This window comes from Geospiza fortis, unplaced genomic scaffold (genome assembly GCF_000277835.1).
Source record: "Geospiza fortis unplaced genomic scaffold, GeoFor_1.0 scaffold112, whole genome shotgun sequence".
In the NCBI taxonomy this organism is placed as follows: Eukaryota; Metazoa; Chordata; class Aves; order Passeriformes; family Thraupidae; genus Geospiza; species Geospiza fortis.
The window spans coordinates 21,088,556-21,108,561 of NW_005054298.1; the positions used below are offsets into that span (position 1 = coordinate 21,088,556).

The following is a 20,006-nucleotide window of genomic DNA, read 5'->3' on the forward strand; positions in this document are numbered from 1 at the left end:
ACTAAAACATCAATGTATACCATGAGAAGCACGTTACTCACTGTAAGGAAGCTTGACAACCACACACTGTGAGTCTATGTGATCGCTGATGCCAAAGCGGTTCTCAGCTTTGATGCGGAATTGGTACTCTTCTCCTGTTGTGAGCCTCATAACTTTGATAACAGTTCTAGCAACAGTGGCAGACACTTCAGACCAAGCAGCAGTACTTGTTTCTCTTTTCAGTACGATATAGTTGGTAACCTGACTTCCACCATCATAAGCTGGTGGCTGCCATCTGAGTGTTACACTCTCTTCAGTGACATCGCTAAGGACAACAGGACCAACAGGAGGACCAGGTCTATCCAGCACAACAATATTAACAAATGATTTTGTGGTGCCACTTGAGTTTGCAGCAGTAATGTCATATCTGCCAGCATCAGCAGCCACACTTTCTTTAAGGTTAATGATGAGACTTTCTGCAGTGGTTTCTGTGTGAAACCTCATGGTAGGTTTCAGTGCAACACCATCTCTAGACAGTGTCACCTTTGGCACTGGTTTTCCAGAAACTGGAATTTCAACTTTTAGGTTTGATCCTGCTCGAACATATACAGTGTTATGAGGGAAGCCCTTCATGTCAATCTCAGGAGATTCTGAAAAAGAAAACATTTCCAAATCATTAAAAGGATGTTCCATCTTTTAAAATATGAATGCAATTGAATGTGGCTTTTGTCTCATGTCAGGAAGCATACCTAATTGTTCTTTAACTGTAACAGGGAGCAGCAGTTCCTTAGGATCACTTAAACCAGCTTGGTTTTCTGCAGACACCCTGAAGAAATAGTCAACGTTTTCCTTAAGACCATGGACAACATGATGAGTTGTCTTTACAACTGCACACTTAACCCATTTTTGCTGTCCTTTCTCAAGAGCTTCAAGGAGGTAGCTAACAATTCTGCTTCCACCATCATGTTCTGGTTTTAGCCATGAAAGAGAAACACTGTCCTTTGTGACGTTTGTGACTCCTAGCTTTTCTGGTGGGCTGGGTTTTTCTGAGAAAAAAAGTGCAACAGGTTAAACAATATAGAAGATAGTGACTTTTTATACTAGCAATTACAAAGAAACACAATCTCCATCAAGAAAATGTGGTTTTAAACCAATTTGTATATTAGAAATATTTTAAGTAAAATCCAAGCAAAATTTAAAATTTAAGCTATTAGTTAGCTCTTTTTTATTTGCAAAACCACAGACATACCTACAAAAATGATTTGTTTTACTGTATGTAGATTTAAAGCTTTTGTCATTATTTTGAAGTAAACACTTTAAAACACATATTATTTTAAGTATTAACAAATTTTTTCATAGTAAAACATACCTGTTATTTTTGTTCCCTCTTTAGTCTCAGAAGGCACTCCAACACCATATTCATTTTCTCCAGAGACACGGAAGTAGTAAATGGCACCTTCTTGCAAACCAGTCACTTTGTAGGACAGGCGATGACAGTTGTTTGTCACAGTGACCCACGCCTTTTTGCTAGCTTCTCGTTTTTCAATTACATAGTTCTTTACAGGTGCTCCACCATCATTTTCAGGAACATCCCAAGATAACACAGCAGATTCTTTAGTTACGTCTTTTGTTGCAATATTAGATGGTGGGCCAGGCGTATCAAGAACTTTGACCATTAAGGTCAAGGCGGTAGTGTTCAGGATGTTTTGCAATGTTAATGTATATTTTCCAGAATCATTTCTTGTTGCTTTTTCAATAGTAAGAGATGTACAATTACTTGAAGTGTCAATACTTGCACGTGTACGGAGATCAGTGTCTGGTTTGCTCCATGTCACATTTGGGACTGGTTTGCCTCTGAAAGGAACAGTCATTGTGAACGATCCACCAGCCTTTACAATTAAAGTCTTCCGCATTTCACTGTCAATTTCAAAGGCAGGTTCTTCCTCTCTTTCTTTTGCCAACTGAGGTTCTGAGACATCACTTGGTTCACTGACACCCATTTTGTTAATGGATTTCACTCTAAAAACATACTCAGAGCCTGACGTTAATCCAGTTATGGTATATTCTGTGCCTCTTAAGTTCTGAATGGCTGTTGTCCAGTCAGTTTCATCAGTTTTCTTGTATTCAACTGTGTATCCTGTTACTGGAGCACCTCCATCAAACAGTGGCTTTGTCCAACCAATTGTGATATTTGACCTTGTAGAATCCATAATCTTAGGTTTAGATGGGGGTGATGGCAAGAAGATTGGATCTTCCGCCTTAATCAATGGTGTGGTTTCACTTGGGAGACTGAGGCCAGCAGCATTTTCTGCATAAACCCGGAATTCATATTCACATCCCTCGCGGAGACCCGATGATTTCACTCTTAAATCATAAACTGGCTTTTTGTTTACACGAATCCATCTTAGGCTGGTTTTCTCACGCCTTTCAATTACATAGCCTGAGATCTCACTGCCTCCATCAGATTCAGGTCTTGCCCAGCACAGAGTTATTGCATCTTTGCTCACACTGGTGATCTCTAAAGATGTAGGTGGGCTTGGAACTGTAAACGGGTCTAGGGCTTTGACAGCAACACTTTCTAGAGGCTCACCAACGCCATATTTGTTAACTCCCATTACTCTGAAAATATATTCATTACCTTTCAGTAATTTTGTCACTTTACAAGATGTTGTTTTAAGCTCTCCTTCACAAAGTGTCCATGCAATTCTGCTGGTCTCACGTTTTTCCACAATATAATGATCAATATCTGCACCACCATTTTCTTGAGGGGGTCCCCAGGACAAATGGCACTTTTCAGCAGTAAGGCCATTTATCTCTAATGGACCTGCAGGTGGGCCAGGTCTATCAAGTACTTTGCAATTAATTGCCAAAGATTTTGTTCCTGCAACATTCTGTAATGTTAGCACATACTGTCCTGAATCACCTCGGATACAGTCCTTAATGGTTATTGCAGTAGTGAAATCTGTTGACACTATTTCAACTCTAGCTTTTCCTTCGAGCTCCTTGCCATCCTTTGTCCATGAAATCACTGGTATTGGCCGTCCTGCAACGTCAGCATTGACTTTAAACACTTCTCCAGCTTTCACAACTACAACATCCCTGAATTTGGCATCCATCATAATTCTTGGAGCCTCTACATCATCTTTCACGGTCACAGGTCCAGTTGATTCAGATGGCTGACTGAAGAGTCCAGCAGCATTCTTTGCAATCACATGGAATTCGTAACGCTGGTCTTCTGTAAGTCCACCTACATCAAAGTATGTTTCTTGCACATTAGTAAAATTACATTTTAGCCAACGACCATCTGGTAGTTCTCGGCGTTCAATAATATATCCTGTTACTTTAGCTCCACCATCATATTCTGGTTTAGTCCACTTCAATGAGACAGATGTTCTTGTAATATTAGTAACTTCTGGTTGACCAGGAGGATCACATGGATCTCTTGCAGCAACTGGTTCACATGCTTTGCTGCATTTGCCTATTCCAGCAATGTTTTCTGCATACACACGATATTCATACATCAGTCCTTCATCAAGACCTGTAACTTTCATTTGTGTATCAGTTATGAGGCTCTTGTTGACTTTTGTCCAAAGAATGCTGCTTCTTTCTTTATGCTCCAAATGGTATCCTAGTACTACGCTGCCTCCATCATTAACTGGTACCTGCCAAGTTACAATCATGAAAGATTTAGTTGCATGTGCCACACGAGGCGTTCCTGGTGGACCTGGAGGCTTAAATGGATACTCTGCCACAACAGAGGGAGAATTGGTATAAGTACTCTTCCCATAGCGGTTTTCTGCACAAACACGGAACTGATATTCAGATCCAGTGACAAGCCGAGATACTTTAATTGATGTTCTTGCAACTGCTGCAGATACAACCTCCCATGTTGTTGTCGTAGTATCTCTCTTCTCCACAATGTAATTGCTAATGTGGCATCCACCATCATATGCTGGAGGTTTCCAAGACAGAGTTACACTATCAGCACTAACTTCATCAATTTTAACATCTGTTGCTGGCCCTGGTCTGTCAAGGACAACTACAGTTAGAGAAGCTGTTGTTGTTCCAGCAGTATTTGAAAGATGTAATTCATACTGTCCCAGATCTTCATTTGTAGCTTCCTTGATGGACAGTGAAGTTAAAGTCTTTGATGTTTGAACATTTACCCTGGTTGTCTGTTTTAAGGGATTCCCATCCTTTTTCCAGATAACAGTGGGAAGAGGTCGCCCTCTGAATGGAATGTCAATCTTAAGATCATCTCCAGCTTTCACCGTGAATGTGTTAAAAAGAAGCTCAACAGATGGCTGGATTTCAATATCTTTTGCAATGACCGGGACACCAAGTTCTCTTGGATCACTTTTTCCTTTTTCATTAACAGCAATCACCCTGAAACTGTATTCTTCTCCCATACTTAAGCCTGTTACTGTTGCTTCCAATGTTTTCACCTGTGTACATGCACTCCATTTTACACTTCCTTTAGTCTGCATTTCGACTATATAACCAGTAATTTTGCTACCACCATCACTCTCTGGCTTTTCCCATTTAATTGATGCAGAATTGCGAGTCACATCAACAAGAATGACCTTTGAAGGTGGAGAAGGTGGTTCAGACACCTTAACTGGATCAGCAATTTCTGCTGGTAAACCAGCCCCATATTCATTTACGGCTAGAACACGGAAGTAATAACTACATCCTTCTTGTAGTTGAGTAATCTTGAAGGAATTCTTAGTACAGTTGCTTGTAACTGTGGCATATGCCTTTCTTGTAGATTCTCGCTTTTCAACTACGTAGTTGGTAATTTTAGCTCCGCCATCAATAAGCGGTGCTTCCCAGGCTAAAGTTACAAAATCTTTTTTCACTTCTCTGATTGTCAGGTTTAGAGGTGCACTAGGTGTATCAAGCACTCTGACATTAACAAAAGCGGATTTTTTGCCACTGTTGTTCTCTAAAGTAAGATTATATCTACCACTATCAAATCTATTGACATTGTCAATGACGAGCATTGTGTAGGAACTGGTGACTTCAATCTGAGCTCGCTCACTAATTGTTCCTTCCGCTTTCTCCCATTTAACTTCAGGTTCTGGTCTTCCTTTGATGGTGACAAACAGGCGTAAAGTACCACTAGCACGTACAGTGACTACTTTTCTAAGATCCGCATCAAGTTCGATTTCAGGAGGTTCAGTCTTGTCCTCTGCCAAGACTGCACCAGGTATAGTCGCAGGTTCCCCTACTCCTTCTGAGTTGATGGCGCAGATGCGGAAGTTATACTCCTGGTTCTCCTTCAGTTTTGTCACGGTGAACTGTTTTGCTTGTAGGCCTGTTGGTGGGGTGCAGGTAGTCCATTCATCAGCAGCAGCTTCTTTTAGTTCCACTACATATCCTTTAACAGGAGCACCACCATCATAAATGGGCTTACTCCAGGCAAGGGAAACTGATGACCTGGAAGTATCTGTAACCTTTGGATTGGTAGGTGGACCTGGTGGATATAATACATCACAAGCACGATAGAAAATTGATGGCTCACTGGGTTCCCCTACCCCTGCAGCATTTTCAGCAGACACTCTAAACTCATAGAAATGCCCATCAGTTAGACCTGTTACTCTGAATCGCAAGTCTGTCAGTCTTTTCTTACTGCATTTGGTCCACCGGATACCATCCTTGTCTCGTTTTTCAAGTATGTAACCTTCAATTTCAGCTCCTCCATTGTCTTCTGGGCGACCCCATGCTACCACCATAGAATCTTTTGTGATTGCTGAAACTTCAGGTGCTGAAGGAGGACCAGGGGGTTTGTATGGATTACGAGCCACAACTGGTTCAGATTCCAAGGGCTCTCCAACTCCATATTTATTCACTGCCATTACACGGAAAATGTATTCATTGCCAGGAAGGAGTTTGGTTACTTTGTGATTTAGAGCCTGCACATCTGTTGCTACTTGTGTCCATGAAAGCCTACTTGTCTCTCTCTTCTCAATGATATAATGTGAGATACTAGAACCACCATCATGTGAAGGTGGAGACCATGACAAGTAGCATTTTTCTGCAGTGACACCTGTAACATTCAAAGGTCCTTCTGGAGGTCCTGGTCTGTCAAGCACTTTCACAGTGATTGGTATAGATTTGGTGCCACCAACATTTTTGAGGTTAAGAGTATAGTGACCTCCATCTACTCTTATACAGTCTTTGACAGTGAGACTTGTTTTCTCAATGGTAGATTTAATTTCCATTCTTGCAGTTGTTTCTTCAAGGTCTTTACCATCTTTTGACCATGTAATGTCAGGAATAGGTTTGCCATGGATATCAGCTTCAAGAACGAAGGTTTCTCCGGCATGAACAACAATGACATCTCTGTATTTAGGATCCAGTGAAGCTCCTGGGGCTTCAATTTCATCTCTGGCAGTAATAGGCCCTGTACTTTCAGATGGTTCACTCAGGCAACCTGCTGCATTTCTTGCAATTACTCTGAATTCGTATCGTTGGTTTTCAACAAGACCACTTACTGTAAATTCTGTTTCCAACACATTTGTAAAGCTGGCTTTCATCCAGCGACCGTCTGGTAGTTCTTTCTTTTCTACAATATAACCAGTTATTTTGCTTCCACCATCATATTCTGGCTTTTTCCACTTCAGTGTGATATTACTTCTTGTAACAACAATGGCCTCTGGGCGGCCAGGTGGGTCACAAGGATCTCGGGCAACATAGAGCTCTGATACTTTGCTGACTTTGCCAATGCCAACAATGTTTTCAGCAGAAACTCTGAACTCATATTCAAGACCTTCTTCAAGGCCATCTGTTTTATATTTGGTGTCCACAATAAGTGACTTGTTCTGTTTTGTCCAAAGAATGCTGTTCTTATCTTTACGCTCAAGATGGTAGCCAAGAACTTTGCTTCCTCCGTCATTAACTGGTTCATGCCATTGTACAATCATGTGGTCCTTGGAAGATGCTGTAACAAATGGGGTTCCAGGTGGTCCAGGCACCTTGTAGGGGTATTGCACAACAACTGATTTAGAAGCCAAAGGAGAGCTCTTCCCATATCTGTTTTCAGCAGAAATCCTGAACTGGTATTCAGTACCTGTTTTAAGCTTCGTTGCTTTGATGGTTGTTCTTGCAACAGTTGCTGACACAATGTTCCACGTGGTAGTGCTTGTGTCACGCTTTTCCACTATATAGTTGCTTATCTGGCAGCCACCAGTATAATCCGGTGGTTCCCATGATAAAACAACAAAGTCTGCACTAATTTCATCAAAGCGGACAGGTCCTCGTGGTGGGCCAGGCTTTTCTAGTACAATTATGCTCAGGTGCTCTGTTGCTGTACCTGCTGCATTTGTTGCTGTTACTGTATATTTACCAAAGTCTTCCCTGCTGCTTTCTTTAATATGTAAAATAGTTGATGTTGTTGTATTCTCAATATTTAATCTGGTTGTCTGTTTCAGTGGCTGATCATCTTTTGTCCAAGTAATAGTAGGTTTGGGTCTACCTATAAATGGTACTTCTACCTTCAGATCTTCTCCAGCTTGTACACTGTATGTATTAAACATCAGTTTGAAACTTGGCTCAATAGTCAGGTCTTTAGCTATCACAGGAATTCCAAGTGCTCTGGGATCGCTTTTGCCTTTTTCATTGTAGGCAATCACACGGAATTGATATTCCTGTCCTGGACTCAAACCAGACACTTCTGCATTACATGTTTTTGTCTCACTCACAACACTCCATTTTTCTGTTCCTTTAGGCAACATTTCAACAAGATATCCCAAAATTCTGCTACCTCCATCATGTTCAGGTTTTTCCCACGTAAGTGATGCACTTCTCTGAGTGACATCAGTGAGTGTTACTTTCCCAGGAGGCAGAGGTGGCTCTGAGGCTTTGACAGCATCCCTGGTTTCAACTGGAACACCAATTCCATATTCATTTTCAGCCATAACTCTGAAGTAATAAATTGCTCCTTCTGTAAGATTTTCAACTTTAAAACTTGTCTTGGCACACTTAGCACTTACATTTGCAAATGCCTTCCTAGTTGACTCACGCTTGTCTATTACATAGTTCTTTACCTTAGCACCACCATCAATAATCGGTGGCTCCCAAGATAATATAGCAGAATCCTTCTTTATATCCTTTACCACTAAGTTTTGTGGGGGTCCCGGCGTGTCCAAGACTTTCACTGTAACAAATGCAGATTTAGAACCACTGCTGTTCTCCAGCTTAAGAATATACTTTCCAGCATCATTTCTATCACAGTTGTCAATTGAAAGTTGTGTGTAGTTTATGCCTTTATCAATCTGAACTTTTTCTGAGAATTCACCTTCTTCTCGGGACCATATGATGTCAGGTGTTGGTCGTCCCCTGAATGGTATGTGAATCCTAGCAGATCCACCAGCTCTAACCACTATCCCTTTCCTTAGCTCTGAATCAATATCAAGTTCTGGAGCTTCAAGTTTGTCTTCTGGTTTAATAGTACCAGGAACTGATGCAGCCTCTCCCACACCAATCTTGTTGAGAGCACACACTCGTAGTTTGTATTCTTGATGTTCAGTAAGCTTTTTGATCTCAAATCGAGTGGCACGTATGCCTGTCTGTGGAGTAACAAGCGACCATTCATCTTCATCTGCTTTACAGATTTCTACAAGGTATCCCTGGATTTCACAACCACCATCATAAATGGGTTTACTCCAACCGAGTGTAACTGAACTTTTGGTGGTATCCACAACATGGGCATTTGTAGGTGGGCCAGGCTTGAACATTGGGTCACAAGCTTTGAAGTAGGGAGAAACTTGGCTTGGTTCACCAACTCCAGCAGCATTTTCAGCAGAAACTCTGAATTCATATTCATGATCCTCTGTTAAACCTGTAACTCTTAATCGCAAATCTGTAATGCGGCGTTTATTGCATTTTATCCATCTGATGCCTGCTCGGTCTCTCTTTTCTACAATGTAACCTATGATTTCACTACCTCCATCACTGTCTGGCCGAGTCCAGCACACAGTCATAGAATCCTTTGTGATGTTGGTAATTTCCAAGGCCTTTGGTGGTCCAGGAACCACAAATGGATTTTTCATCATTACTGGCACAGATTCTAATGGCTCACCAACCCCATATTTGTTAACTGCCATGATACGGAAGACGTATTCATTTCCTTCCAAGAGTTTGGTTACTTTCAGCATTGTAGGTAAAACTTCTGAAGCAACCACAGTCCATGCCAGGCGGCTAGTTTCTCTCTTCTCTACAATGTAATGAGAAATATCACTGCCACCATCATGAAGAGGAGGACCCCATGCCAGTGCACATTTTTCAGCTGTAACTCCTGTCACTTGGACTGGGCCCTCTGGAGGTCCTGGCCTGTCCAAGACTTTTACATTTACTGTTACTGTCTTTGTTCCTGCAACATTAGAGGCTTCTAGAATGTACTGTCCACCATCAACTCTAATAGCATCTTTTACAATTATCAATGCACTGAAATCTGTGTTCTTTATTTCATATCTAGCAGTGTCCTCAAGCTCTTTATCTCCTTTGTACCACTTAATGGTTGGTAGTGGCTTTCCATGAACATCAGCTTCAAGTCTGAATGTCTCACCAGCATTTACAACAATAGTGTCTTTGTACTTTGGATCCATTGAAATTCGTGGAAGTTCAACTTCGTCCCTTGCTGTTATTGGTCCTGTACTGTCAGAAGGTTTGCTTATTGCACCTGCAGCATTCTTCGCAATTACTCTAAATTCATATCTTTGGTCTTCAGTAAGTCCTGTTACAGTGAACTGAGTTTCAATGATATTTGTGAAGCTCGCTTTCATCCAGCGACCATCTGGCAAGTCACGTTTCTCTACAATATAACCAGTAACCTTGCTTCCACCATCATATTCTGGTTTGGTCCACTGTAGAGTAATAGAGCTTCTTTTTATTATTATAGCTTCTGGGCGACCTGGAGGATCACATGGATCACGAGCTACATAGCACTCAGAAACTTTACTTGTTCTGCCTACACCAACAATATTTTCTGCAGAAACTCGAAACTCATACTCAATTCCTTCTTCAAGGTTATTTGTCTTAAAACTTGTGTCCTGAATAATAGTCTTATTTACTTTAGTCCATAGGATGCTGTTTTTCTCCTTTCTCTCAAGATGGTAACCCAACACTCTACTGCCACCATCATTTACTGGTTCATGCCATTGTACAACCATGGAGTCTTTTGTAACTGTTGTCACGAATGGTGTGCCAGGAGGTCCTGGTTCCTTGTAGGGATACTGTGCTACAACCGGTGCAGATTCCAATGCAAAACTCTGCCCATACCTGTTCTCAGCAAATATTCTGAACTGGTATTCTGAACCAGTTTTCAGTTTAGTCACCTTCAGTGTAGTTCTTGCAACAGTAGCTGAAACTGTTTCCCATACAGTGGTCGTTGTATCTCTCTTGTGCACAATATAGTTGGTGATTTGGCAGCCGCCTGTGTACACTGGGGGATTCCATGACAGGGTAATACTTTCTGCACTTATTTCATCAAACTTCACAGGTCCAACTGGAGGGTCGGGTTTGTCTAGAGTAATAATTTCAACGGAGGCAGACTTTTGCCCAACAACATTAGCCACAGTGATTTCATAAGTGCCACTGTCTTCTTTGCTAGTTTCCTTAAGATTCAATACAGTGAGGTCAGTTGAATCGCTAACATTGACTCTCGTTGTCTGCTTCAATGGCTGGCCATCTTTAACCCAGGTAACCGTTGGCTTAGGTCGACCTGCAATTGGTATTTCTACTTTTAGGTCCTGTCCCACCTGAACACTGTAACTATGGAAAGCAGGTCTTACATCAGGTTCAATCACCAGGTCTTTGGCAACTATTGGAACTGCAAGTGCTCGAGGATCACTCTTACCCTTTTCATTTACAGCCATTACTCTAAAAAGATATTCTTCCCCTTGAGTTAGATTAGTAACAACTGCTTCAAGTGTTTTAACACGAGCACACTCCGACCACTTCTCACTACCCTTTGCTTGCATTTCAACAATATATTGTATGATTTTGCTACCACCATCATGTTCAGGTTTTGCCCAGCTTAGTGAGACACTGTTTCTTGTCACATCATCCACTGTTATTTTCCCAGGAGGCTGTGGAACTTCAGCAACTTTAATTGGGTCACTGGTTTCTGCAGGGAGGCCAATTCCATATTCATTCTCAGCAGAAATTCTGAAGAAGTAATAGCAGCCCTCCTGAAGTTGATCTACTTTCCATGAAGTCTTGTGGCAGTTTGTTACAACAGCTGCATATGCCTTTCTTGTTGCTTCACGCTTTTCAATAATGAAATTCTTTATTTTCGCTCCACCATCCAAGAGAGGAGGCTCCCATGAAAGTGAAACAGAGTCTTTAGTGATCTCTCTGATTTTTAAATTAACAGGTGCACTTGGGGTATCCAGTACTCTTACACTTACAAATGCAGACTTTGTTCCACTGCTGTTTTCCAAGGTCAGAGTATATTTTCCGCTATCAAATCTATTAACATTATCTAGAACAAGGGAAGTAAAGCTACTAGTGGTATCAATAATAGCTGCTTCTCTGATGTCACCTTCCACTTTGCCCCATTTTACTTCAGGTGTTGGACGACCTCTGATGGGAACAAACAGTCTTAAGGAACCTCCTGCTCTCACATTTACAATCTTCCTTAATTCCATGTCAAGGTCAAGGTCTGGTGCCTCCATCTTCTCTTCTACAATAACAGAACCAGGAACATCTGCATGCTCTCCAACTCCTGCTTTATTAACTGCACATATGCGGAATTTGTATTCGTGTTTTTCCACTAATTTTTCTACTTCCAGGTGAGTATTCTTAATTCCAGTTGGAGGGGTACAAATTGACCATTCACCATCACTGACATCACATTTTTCCACAATGTATCCCTGAATTTCAGAGCCACCATCATATATAGGTTTACCCCATGAAAGAAAAACTGAAGATCTTGTGACATCCGTAACTTTAGGATTATTGGGTGGACCTGGCTTGTAAATAGGATCACATGCTTTGTAGTAAGCAGAAGGTGGACTTGGTTCACTAAGACCAGCAGCATTTTCAGCTGAAACTCTGTACTCATAATCATGATTTTCTATAAGACCAGTCACTCTGTATCGCAGTTCACTTATCAGGCGTTTGTTACATCTTGTCCAGCGAATGCCCTCCTTATCTCGTTTTTCAAGGACGTAGCCTAGGATTTCACTGCCACCATCTGAGGCTGGTCTTTCCCATACAACTATCATAGAATCCTTGGTAACTGCTGTGACTTCTGGAGCCTTTGGAGGAAGTGGCACAACAAATGGGTTCTTTGCGACTACTGGGTCAGACTCAAGAGGTTCACCAACACCATATTTATTTACTGCCATGATGCGGAAAACATACTCATTTCCTTCTAGAAGTTTTGTAACTTTGCAGTTCAGGGTTTGCACATTTGAGTCAACAATAGTCCACACCAAGCGACTGGTTTCCCTTTTTTCTACAACGTAGTGTGAAATATCGCTACCACCATCCTGTAGTGGAGGTTTCCATGACAGTGTGCATTTTTCAGCTGTAACACCTGTAAACTCAACAGGTCCTTCTGGAGGTCCAGGTCTATCAAGAACTTTGACGTTAACAGGAACCTTCTTTTCACCTGCAACATTCTTTGCCAGTAGTACATACTGCCCACTGTCAACTCTTGTGGCTTCCTTCACACTGAGGCTAGTTGCAAAATCAGTAGTTTTTATTTCCATGTGAGCAGTGCTTGTCAGCTCACGATCACCTTTTAACCACTGAATGGAAGGTATTGGTTTGCCATGAACATCAGCATCAAGCTTGAATGACTCACCAGCATGCACTACAATAGTGTCTCTGAATTTTGGATCCATACTTATTTGAGGTGGTTCTACTTCATCTCTTGCTGTAATTGCCCCTGAGCTCTCAGACGGTTCACTGAAAACACCTGCAGCATTTCGTGCTATAACACGAAACTCGTACCTCTGGTTTTCGACCAGACCAGTTACTTCAAACTGAGTATCAATAACATTTGTAAAGCTTGCTTTCATCCAACGGCCATCAGGTAATTCCTTCTTTTCAACAACATAACCTGTGATTTTACTTCCACCATCATATATAGGTTTCTTCCACTGGAGTGTTACTGAGCTTCTTGTGACAATTACAGGCTCTGGACGACCTGGAGGGTCACATGGGTCACGTGCAGTATAGCATTCAGATGCTCTACTTGCCTTTCCAATTCCCACTATGTTTTCTGCAGAGACTCTGAATTCATATTCAAGACCTTCCTCAAGGCCAGTTGTCTTAAATTTGGTATCGGGAAGAGGTGTTTTATTCAGTTTAGCCCACAGAATGCTGTTTCTTTCTTTGCGCTCCAAGTGATAACCAATGATCCTGCTACCGCCATCATTGACTGGTTCATGCCATTGTACCACCATGCTGTCTTTTGTGATATTTGTTACAAAAGGAGTTCCAGGTGGACCAGGAACTTTAAATGGGTATTGGGCTACTATTGACTCTGAGGTGAGATATGGACTCTTCCCATATCTGTTCTCAGCTGCAATTCTGAACTGATATTCACAGCCAGTCTTTAGACGACACGCTTTTATAGTTGTTCTAGCAACAGTAGCTGACACAATATGCCAAGTTGTGGTGGAAGTGTCTCTTCTTTCTACAATGTAATTATTGATAGAGCTACCACCATCATACTTGGGTGGTTCCCAGGAAATGGTAATGCTATCAGCTGTGACTTCATCTACTTTTACTGGTCCAGTTGGAGGTCCTGGTTTGTCAAGGACAACAATATTTAGTGTCTCAGTTGCTTCACCAGCAGAGTTTGTAAGTTTAACTAAATATGATCCCACATCTTCTCTGCATGCTTCTTTTATTGTTAGCACTGTGTTGTTTTCTGAGCTTTCTGCATTTACTCTTGTAGTCTGCTTCAGTGCCACATTGTCTTTATGCCAAGACACTGCCGGTTTGGGTCGACCAACAAAAGGAACATCAACCTTTAAGTCCTCTCCTGCTAGAACACTGAAAGTGGTAAACAGTAGTTTGAAAGCTGGGGGGATCACAAGATCTTTTGCAACCACTGGTATACCCAGCTGGCGAGGATCACTGATGCCTTTCTCATTCTGAGCTGAAACACGGAACGTGTATTCTTCACCTTGGATCAGTCCTGTGATGGTGGCTTCAGTAACTTTTACGGTAGCACAGGTTGACCACTTTTCACTGCCTTTGCTTTGCATTTCTACAATATAGCCCAGAATTCTGCTACCACCATCATGTTCGGGTTTTTCCCAAGATAAGGTTACACTATTTCTTGTCACATCCAACAAAGTTATTTTCCCTGGTGGAAGTGGTCTTTCTGACACTTTTATAGATTCTGAAGTTTCGACTGGAAGGCCTATTCCATACTCATTTTCAGCAAGGACTCTGAAGTAGTAGTTGCAGCCTTCTTGCAGTGAATCAACTTTCCAGCTGGTCTTGTGGCAATTGGCATTAACAGTTGAATAAGCCTTTCTTGTTGATTCACGCTTTTCAACGATGTAATTTTTTATTTTAGAGCCACCATCTATGAGAGGAGGCTCCCATGTGAGTGTAACTGAAGATTTTGTAACTTCCTTTATTTTCAAATCTTGAGGTGCCCCTGGAGTATCAAGAACTCTGACATTCACAAAAGCTGTTTTACTACCTGAGCTGTTTTCAATTGTCAATATGTATTTGCCACTATCAAATCTATTTACATTTTCAACAATAAGTAAAGTATAAGAGCTTGTTGATTCAATGCTCGCTCTATCCAAAGATTCCCCATGTTCTCTTGTCCATTTAACTTCAGGTGCTGGTCTTCCTTTAATTGGGACAAAGAGTCTCAGAGTACAGCAAGCTCTAATAGTTACAACTTTACGTAGCTCTGCATCAAGTTCAATCTCTGGAGGTAGCATTCTTTCTTCAGCTTTTGGAGTGCCAGGAACAAGAGCAGGTTCCCCAAGACCTTCAGAGTTCATAGCATATATCCGTATTTTATACTCTTGGTTTTCTTTCAAGTCAGTGATGGTAAAAGAAGTGGCCTTTAGACCCACTGGTGGAGTTACAATCTTCCACTCATCTTCTTCAGGTAGAGAAATCTCAACCATGTAACCTGTGATCTCTGAACCACCATCATATATTGGTTTGTTCCATGCTATTGTAATAGAGGACTTGCTGCTATCCAAAACACGGGGATTACCTGGGGGACCAGGCTTAAACACAGTATCACAGGCTTTATAGAATGGACTGGCTGGGCTTGGCTCACTGACACCAGCAGCATTTTCTGCCATGACTCTGTATTCATATTCATGGCCTTCTGTCAGTCCAGACACTTTAAAACGTAAGTCGGTAACAACCCTTTTGTTACATTTCACCCACCGTAGACCAGTCTTGTCTCGACGTTCCACAATATAGTTAGTTATTGGGCTCCCACCATCAGAATCAGGATGGCCCCAACAGACAACCATAGAATCCTTTGTAATTGCTGTAACTTCAGGTGTTTTAGGCGGATCAGGCGGAACATATGGATTTACTGCAAGAATGGGCTCTGATTCCAGAGGCTCACCAACTCCATATTTGTTAACAGCCATAACTCGGAACACGTACTCATTGCCCTTCAACAGTTTAGTAACCTTCAGTTTTGTCACTGGAACTTCTGCACCTACAGATGTCCATGCCAATCTACTTGTTTCACGTTTTTCAACCACATAATGGTCAATCTTTGCTCCTCCATCATCCAGTGGGGGTAGCCATGACAGCACACATTTTTCTGCAGTGACTTCAGACACAGCTAAAGGCCCTTCTGGGGGACCAGGTCTATCAAGAACTTTAACATTGAAGATGTGCTTGGCAAAGCCACCAGGGTTTGTTGCAGTAAGTGTGTAAGCACCACCATCTCTTCTTGAGGAATCTTTGTTGGTGAGAATGGTAGAGAAATCTGCTATTTTTATTTCTAATTTTGCTGTGTCCTCAAGTTCTTTTTCTCCCTTTGTCCATGTCATAGTTGGTGGAGGGCGACCTGAAACATCAGCCTCAAGTCTGAAAACTTCACCTGCTTTCAGCACTATGGTGTCCTTGTATTTTGCATCCACCTTTATCCTTGGTGCTTCAATGTCATCTCTACAAGTGATTGCATCTGATGGCTCTGAGGGCTGACTAACAGCTCCACCAGCATTCCTAGCAATGACACGGAATTCATAGGCAGCATCTTCGGTCAAACCACTTACAGTGAATTCAGTCTCTAGTATATTGCTGAAATTAGCCTTCAGCCAACGGCCATTAGGAAGGTCTCTTTTTTCAACAGTGTAGCCAGTTATCTTAAAACCTCCATTATATTCTGGTTTAGTCCACTTCAGCGTAACTGCATGTCTTGTAATGTTCAGAGGTATCGGCTTACCAGGTGGATCTATTGGGTCCAGGGCAAACACAGGCTCAGATGGCTTGCTTGGCTTACTCTTCCCAGCCAGGTTTTCTGCTATAACACGGAATTCATACGCAATGCCATCGGTAAGTCCAGATGATTTAAAGATATTTCCTGACACCAACATTTTACTTACAGTCTGCCAAACAATGCTGTTTCGCTCTTTTCTTTCAATGTGATATCCCAGTATTGGGCTTCCACCATCACTAACTGGCTCATTCCAGCTAATGGTCATGGTTTCTTTGGTGACTGCAATCACCTGAGGAGTGCCAGGAGGCCCAGGTACCTTAAACGGGTAGTTGGCAACTACAGACTCTGAAGTAATGGCTGGACCAACTCCATATCTGTTTTGAGCTTTAACGCGGAACTGATACTCAACTCCAGTAGTGAGACGAATGGCTTTAAATGTAGTGCGTATCACTGTAGTTGCCAATTCAGTCCATGTGGTACTGTCGGTCTGACGCATTTCTACAACATAGTTACTTATTGGTACACCACCATCATTCAAAGGAGGCTCCCACGAGAATGTTAGGAAATCACATGAAATTTCTTCAAATTTGATTGGTCCAGTAGGTGGTCCAGGTATGTCATGAACCTGAACTGTGATTACTTCACTAACTTCTCCAACAATATTTTTAGCTGACAGTGGATATTGACCACTATCACTTCGAATGCATTCATTGATAGTCAGTATGGTTGCAGTTGCTGTATTTTCATAATTTACCCTTTGTGTTTGCTTAAGTATTTGGTCTTCTTTCTTCCAAGTCACAGTAGGCCTTGGACGACCAAGTACAGGGATTTCAATCTTGATATTGTCACCAGCTTTGGCAATGACTGTTTTCTGGTAAATAGCACGGAGGTCAAACTCTGGTAGCATTGTTTGCTCCTTGATAATAACTGGTCTGCTTTCCCTTGGGGCACTTCTTCCAGCACTGTTAACCGCCATAACCTGGAAAGTATACTCCTCATTTTCAGTTAGATTCTTTACTACGCAGTCCAGCGTTTTTACAGTGGTGATGTGTGCCCACTGGTTGGTTCCTTTTCTCTGTGCTTCAATTACGTACCCAGTGATCTTGCTGCCACCATCGTGTTCTGGTTTTGGCCAAGCTAGGCTAACTGAATTCCGTGTTACATCCATAATATTAAGGCTCTCAGGTGGGGATGGGGCCTCGGAAGCTTTTACTGGTTCTGTAGTTTCAGCTGGTTCACCAATACCATACTCATTTTCAGCCAGTACTCTGAAATAGTATTCACATCCCTCAGCCAAATTAGTAACCTTGAAGGAACACTTCTGGCAGTTGGTTGTGACTGTTGAATATGCCTTCCGAGTTGATTCGCGTTTCTCAACAATATAGTTGGTTATACGTGAACCTCCATCTACCAGAGGCATATCCCATTGGAGGGTGATGCTGTCTTTGGTTATTTCTCTAGGCTTAAGGTTTATTGGTGGACCTGGTGTATCCAAGACTTTTACATTTACAAAGCCAGTCTTCTTACCAGCCGCATTTTCAAGAGTCATTACATATTTTCCTGCATCATATCTGGTGCACTCTGTGACAATCAAGAGTGTAAAAGAGTCGGTATTTTCAATACTGGCACGTCCTTTGAGTGAAACATCATCTTTTGTCCATGTAACTTCTGGAGTTGGACGTCCTTTTATTGGTACAAAAATCCGAATAGTGCATCCAGCTCTAACAACAAGTGTTCTTCTTAGCTCAGCATCCAGTTCAAAGTCAGGAATCTCTTCTCGGTCAACGATTTCCACACTTGGAATTATTGCCGCTTCACCAACACCTGCAGCATTCATGGCAGAGATTCTGAAATTATACTTGGCCCTGGTCTGCAGAGGAGCTACAACAAACTGAGTGATTCTTAAAGCAGTCCCTATTGTGTCTTTCACCCATTCATCTTCTCCTTCTTTTTGATGCTCAACTATATAGCCAGTGATTTCAAGACCACCATCATAGTGAGGCTTGTTCCAGGCTAAAGATGCACTTGTCTTTGTGGTATCAGTCACTCGTGGATTTGCAGGTGGACCTGGTGGGTCTGAAAAGCAAATAAAAGATAAAACATTACATTACAGCGGAAGTCATTTATATGCTCTCTGAATGTGTTCCCTACCCACCCCCCCCAGCCCCAAAAAGAAAAAGCATGATACTGACATGCAACATCTTTGCAAAGGACTGAGTTTGAAGTGTCACTTGGTGGTCCAACTCCAGCTCTGTTTTCTGCACTGACACGGAATTCATATTCATTTCCTTCCAGAAGACCAGTTACTTTGCATCTAAGATCTGAAACTGGTTTCTTTGTTGCTCTCACCCATCTTAAACCTTTCTTTTCTCTTCGCTCCACATGGTAACCTGTGATTTCACTTCCACCATCATCAACTGGCCTTTTCCAGGTAACTGTGACAGTATTTTTAGTCACATTTGTTACTTCTGGTTTTCCAGGAGGGCCTGGAGGACCTGTTTAGGAAAAAAAGTATAGTTAAACAAAAAATCAAGTCTTTAGAAATTAATAAAACCACACTGGAATTCCTTAGCTTTTTCTACTTACCAAATCTATCCACCATTTTAACTGGTTCTGATTGTACTGGTTCACCCTTGCCATACTGATTTACAGCTGAGACACGGAAAACATATTCATTTCCTTGAATGAGCTTGCTAACAACATGCCTACAGCTCTCAATGTTTTCAGCAACCAATGTCCAGAGCAGTCGACTAGTTTCTCTCTTTTCAAGAACATATGATTTTACTGGTGAACCACCATCTTCTGCAGGAGGTGTCCATGTAAGAGTCGCTTTTTCTGCTGAAACATTGCTGATCTCAATAGGCCCTGGAGGTCCTGGAATATCTAAAACTTTCACATGTACAGTCTCCTGCTTAGTGCCAAAAGGATTGGTTGCAGTGATGGTGTATTCTCCAGAATCTTTTCTGGCTGCATATTTGACACTTAAAGTAGAAGAAGTTGGTTTGGTTTCAATGTGCACAAGCTCTGAGGGTCTAAAATCTTTTCCAGCTTTGGACCATGCTGAAGTTGGAGGTGGCTTGCCACGGATACTAATAGCAGACAGTGTGATGGTTTCCCCTGCTTTTACTGTTAAACCCTCCTTCAAAGTAGGATCCAGAACAATGCTTGGTGCCTCTGTCAAAACAAAAAATACTGATTGTTACAACAAGAACACAGGGATTGGAAACAAAAGAAATTTGATAATAATTATTCAAGTAAAATTCTGCCTTTTCAGTGCCATCTACATACCATACTCATCCTTGCATATTATGGTTCCTGTGGATTCAGATGGAGGACTGATAGCTCCAGCAGTGTTCTTTGCTCTAATTCTGAATTCGTATTTGCAGCCTTCAGTAAGGTCAGTTACAGTAAATGCACAGTCTGGAACATTCACATGATTAGCTTTCATCCAAGTCTTTTTGGGTAAATCACGCTTTTCAACAATATAGCCGGTTAATTTATGTCCACCATCATATTTTGGTTCTGTCCAAATGAGTGTTACTGAGCTCCTGGTTACATTGATAACTTCAGGCTTCCCAGGAGGATCTAGGGGGGGAAAAAAAATAGCAGTCAAACAAAAGCTATTTCA

General features: G+C 41.7%; 1 protein-coding gene across 1 annotated transcript in view; it reads right to left on the bottom strand.

Annotated features, from left to right (window-relative positions):
• TTN (titin) overlaps positions 1-20,006 on the bottom strand; it is a 238,349-nt gene that overhangs the window by 27,228 nt on the left and 191,115 nt on the right. Inside the window, 6 exon segments of the mRNA XM_031058521.1 lie at positions 42-629; positions 729-1,025; positions 1,349-18,454; positions 18,571-18,873; positions 18,965-19,552; positions 19,667-19,963. Of these exon segments, the coding sequence (XP_030914381.1) occupies positions 42-629; positions 729-1,025; positions 1,349-18,454; positions 18,571-18,873; positions 18,965-19,552; positions 19,667-19,963 (19,179 nt within the window).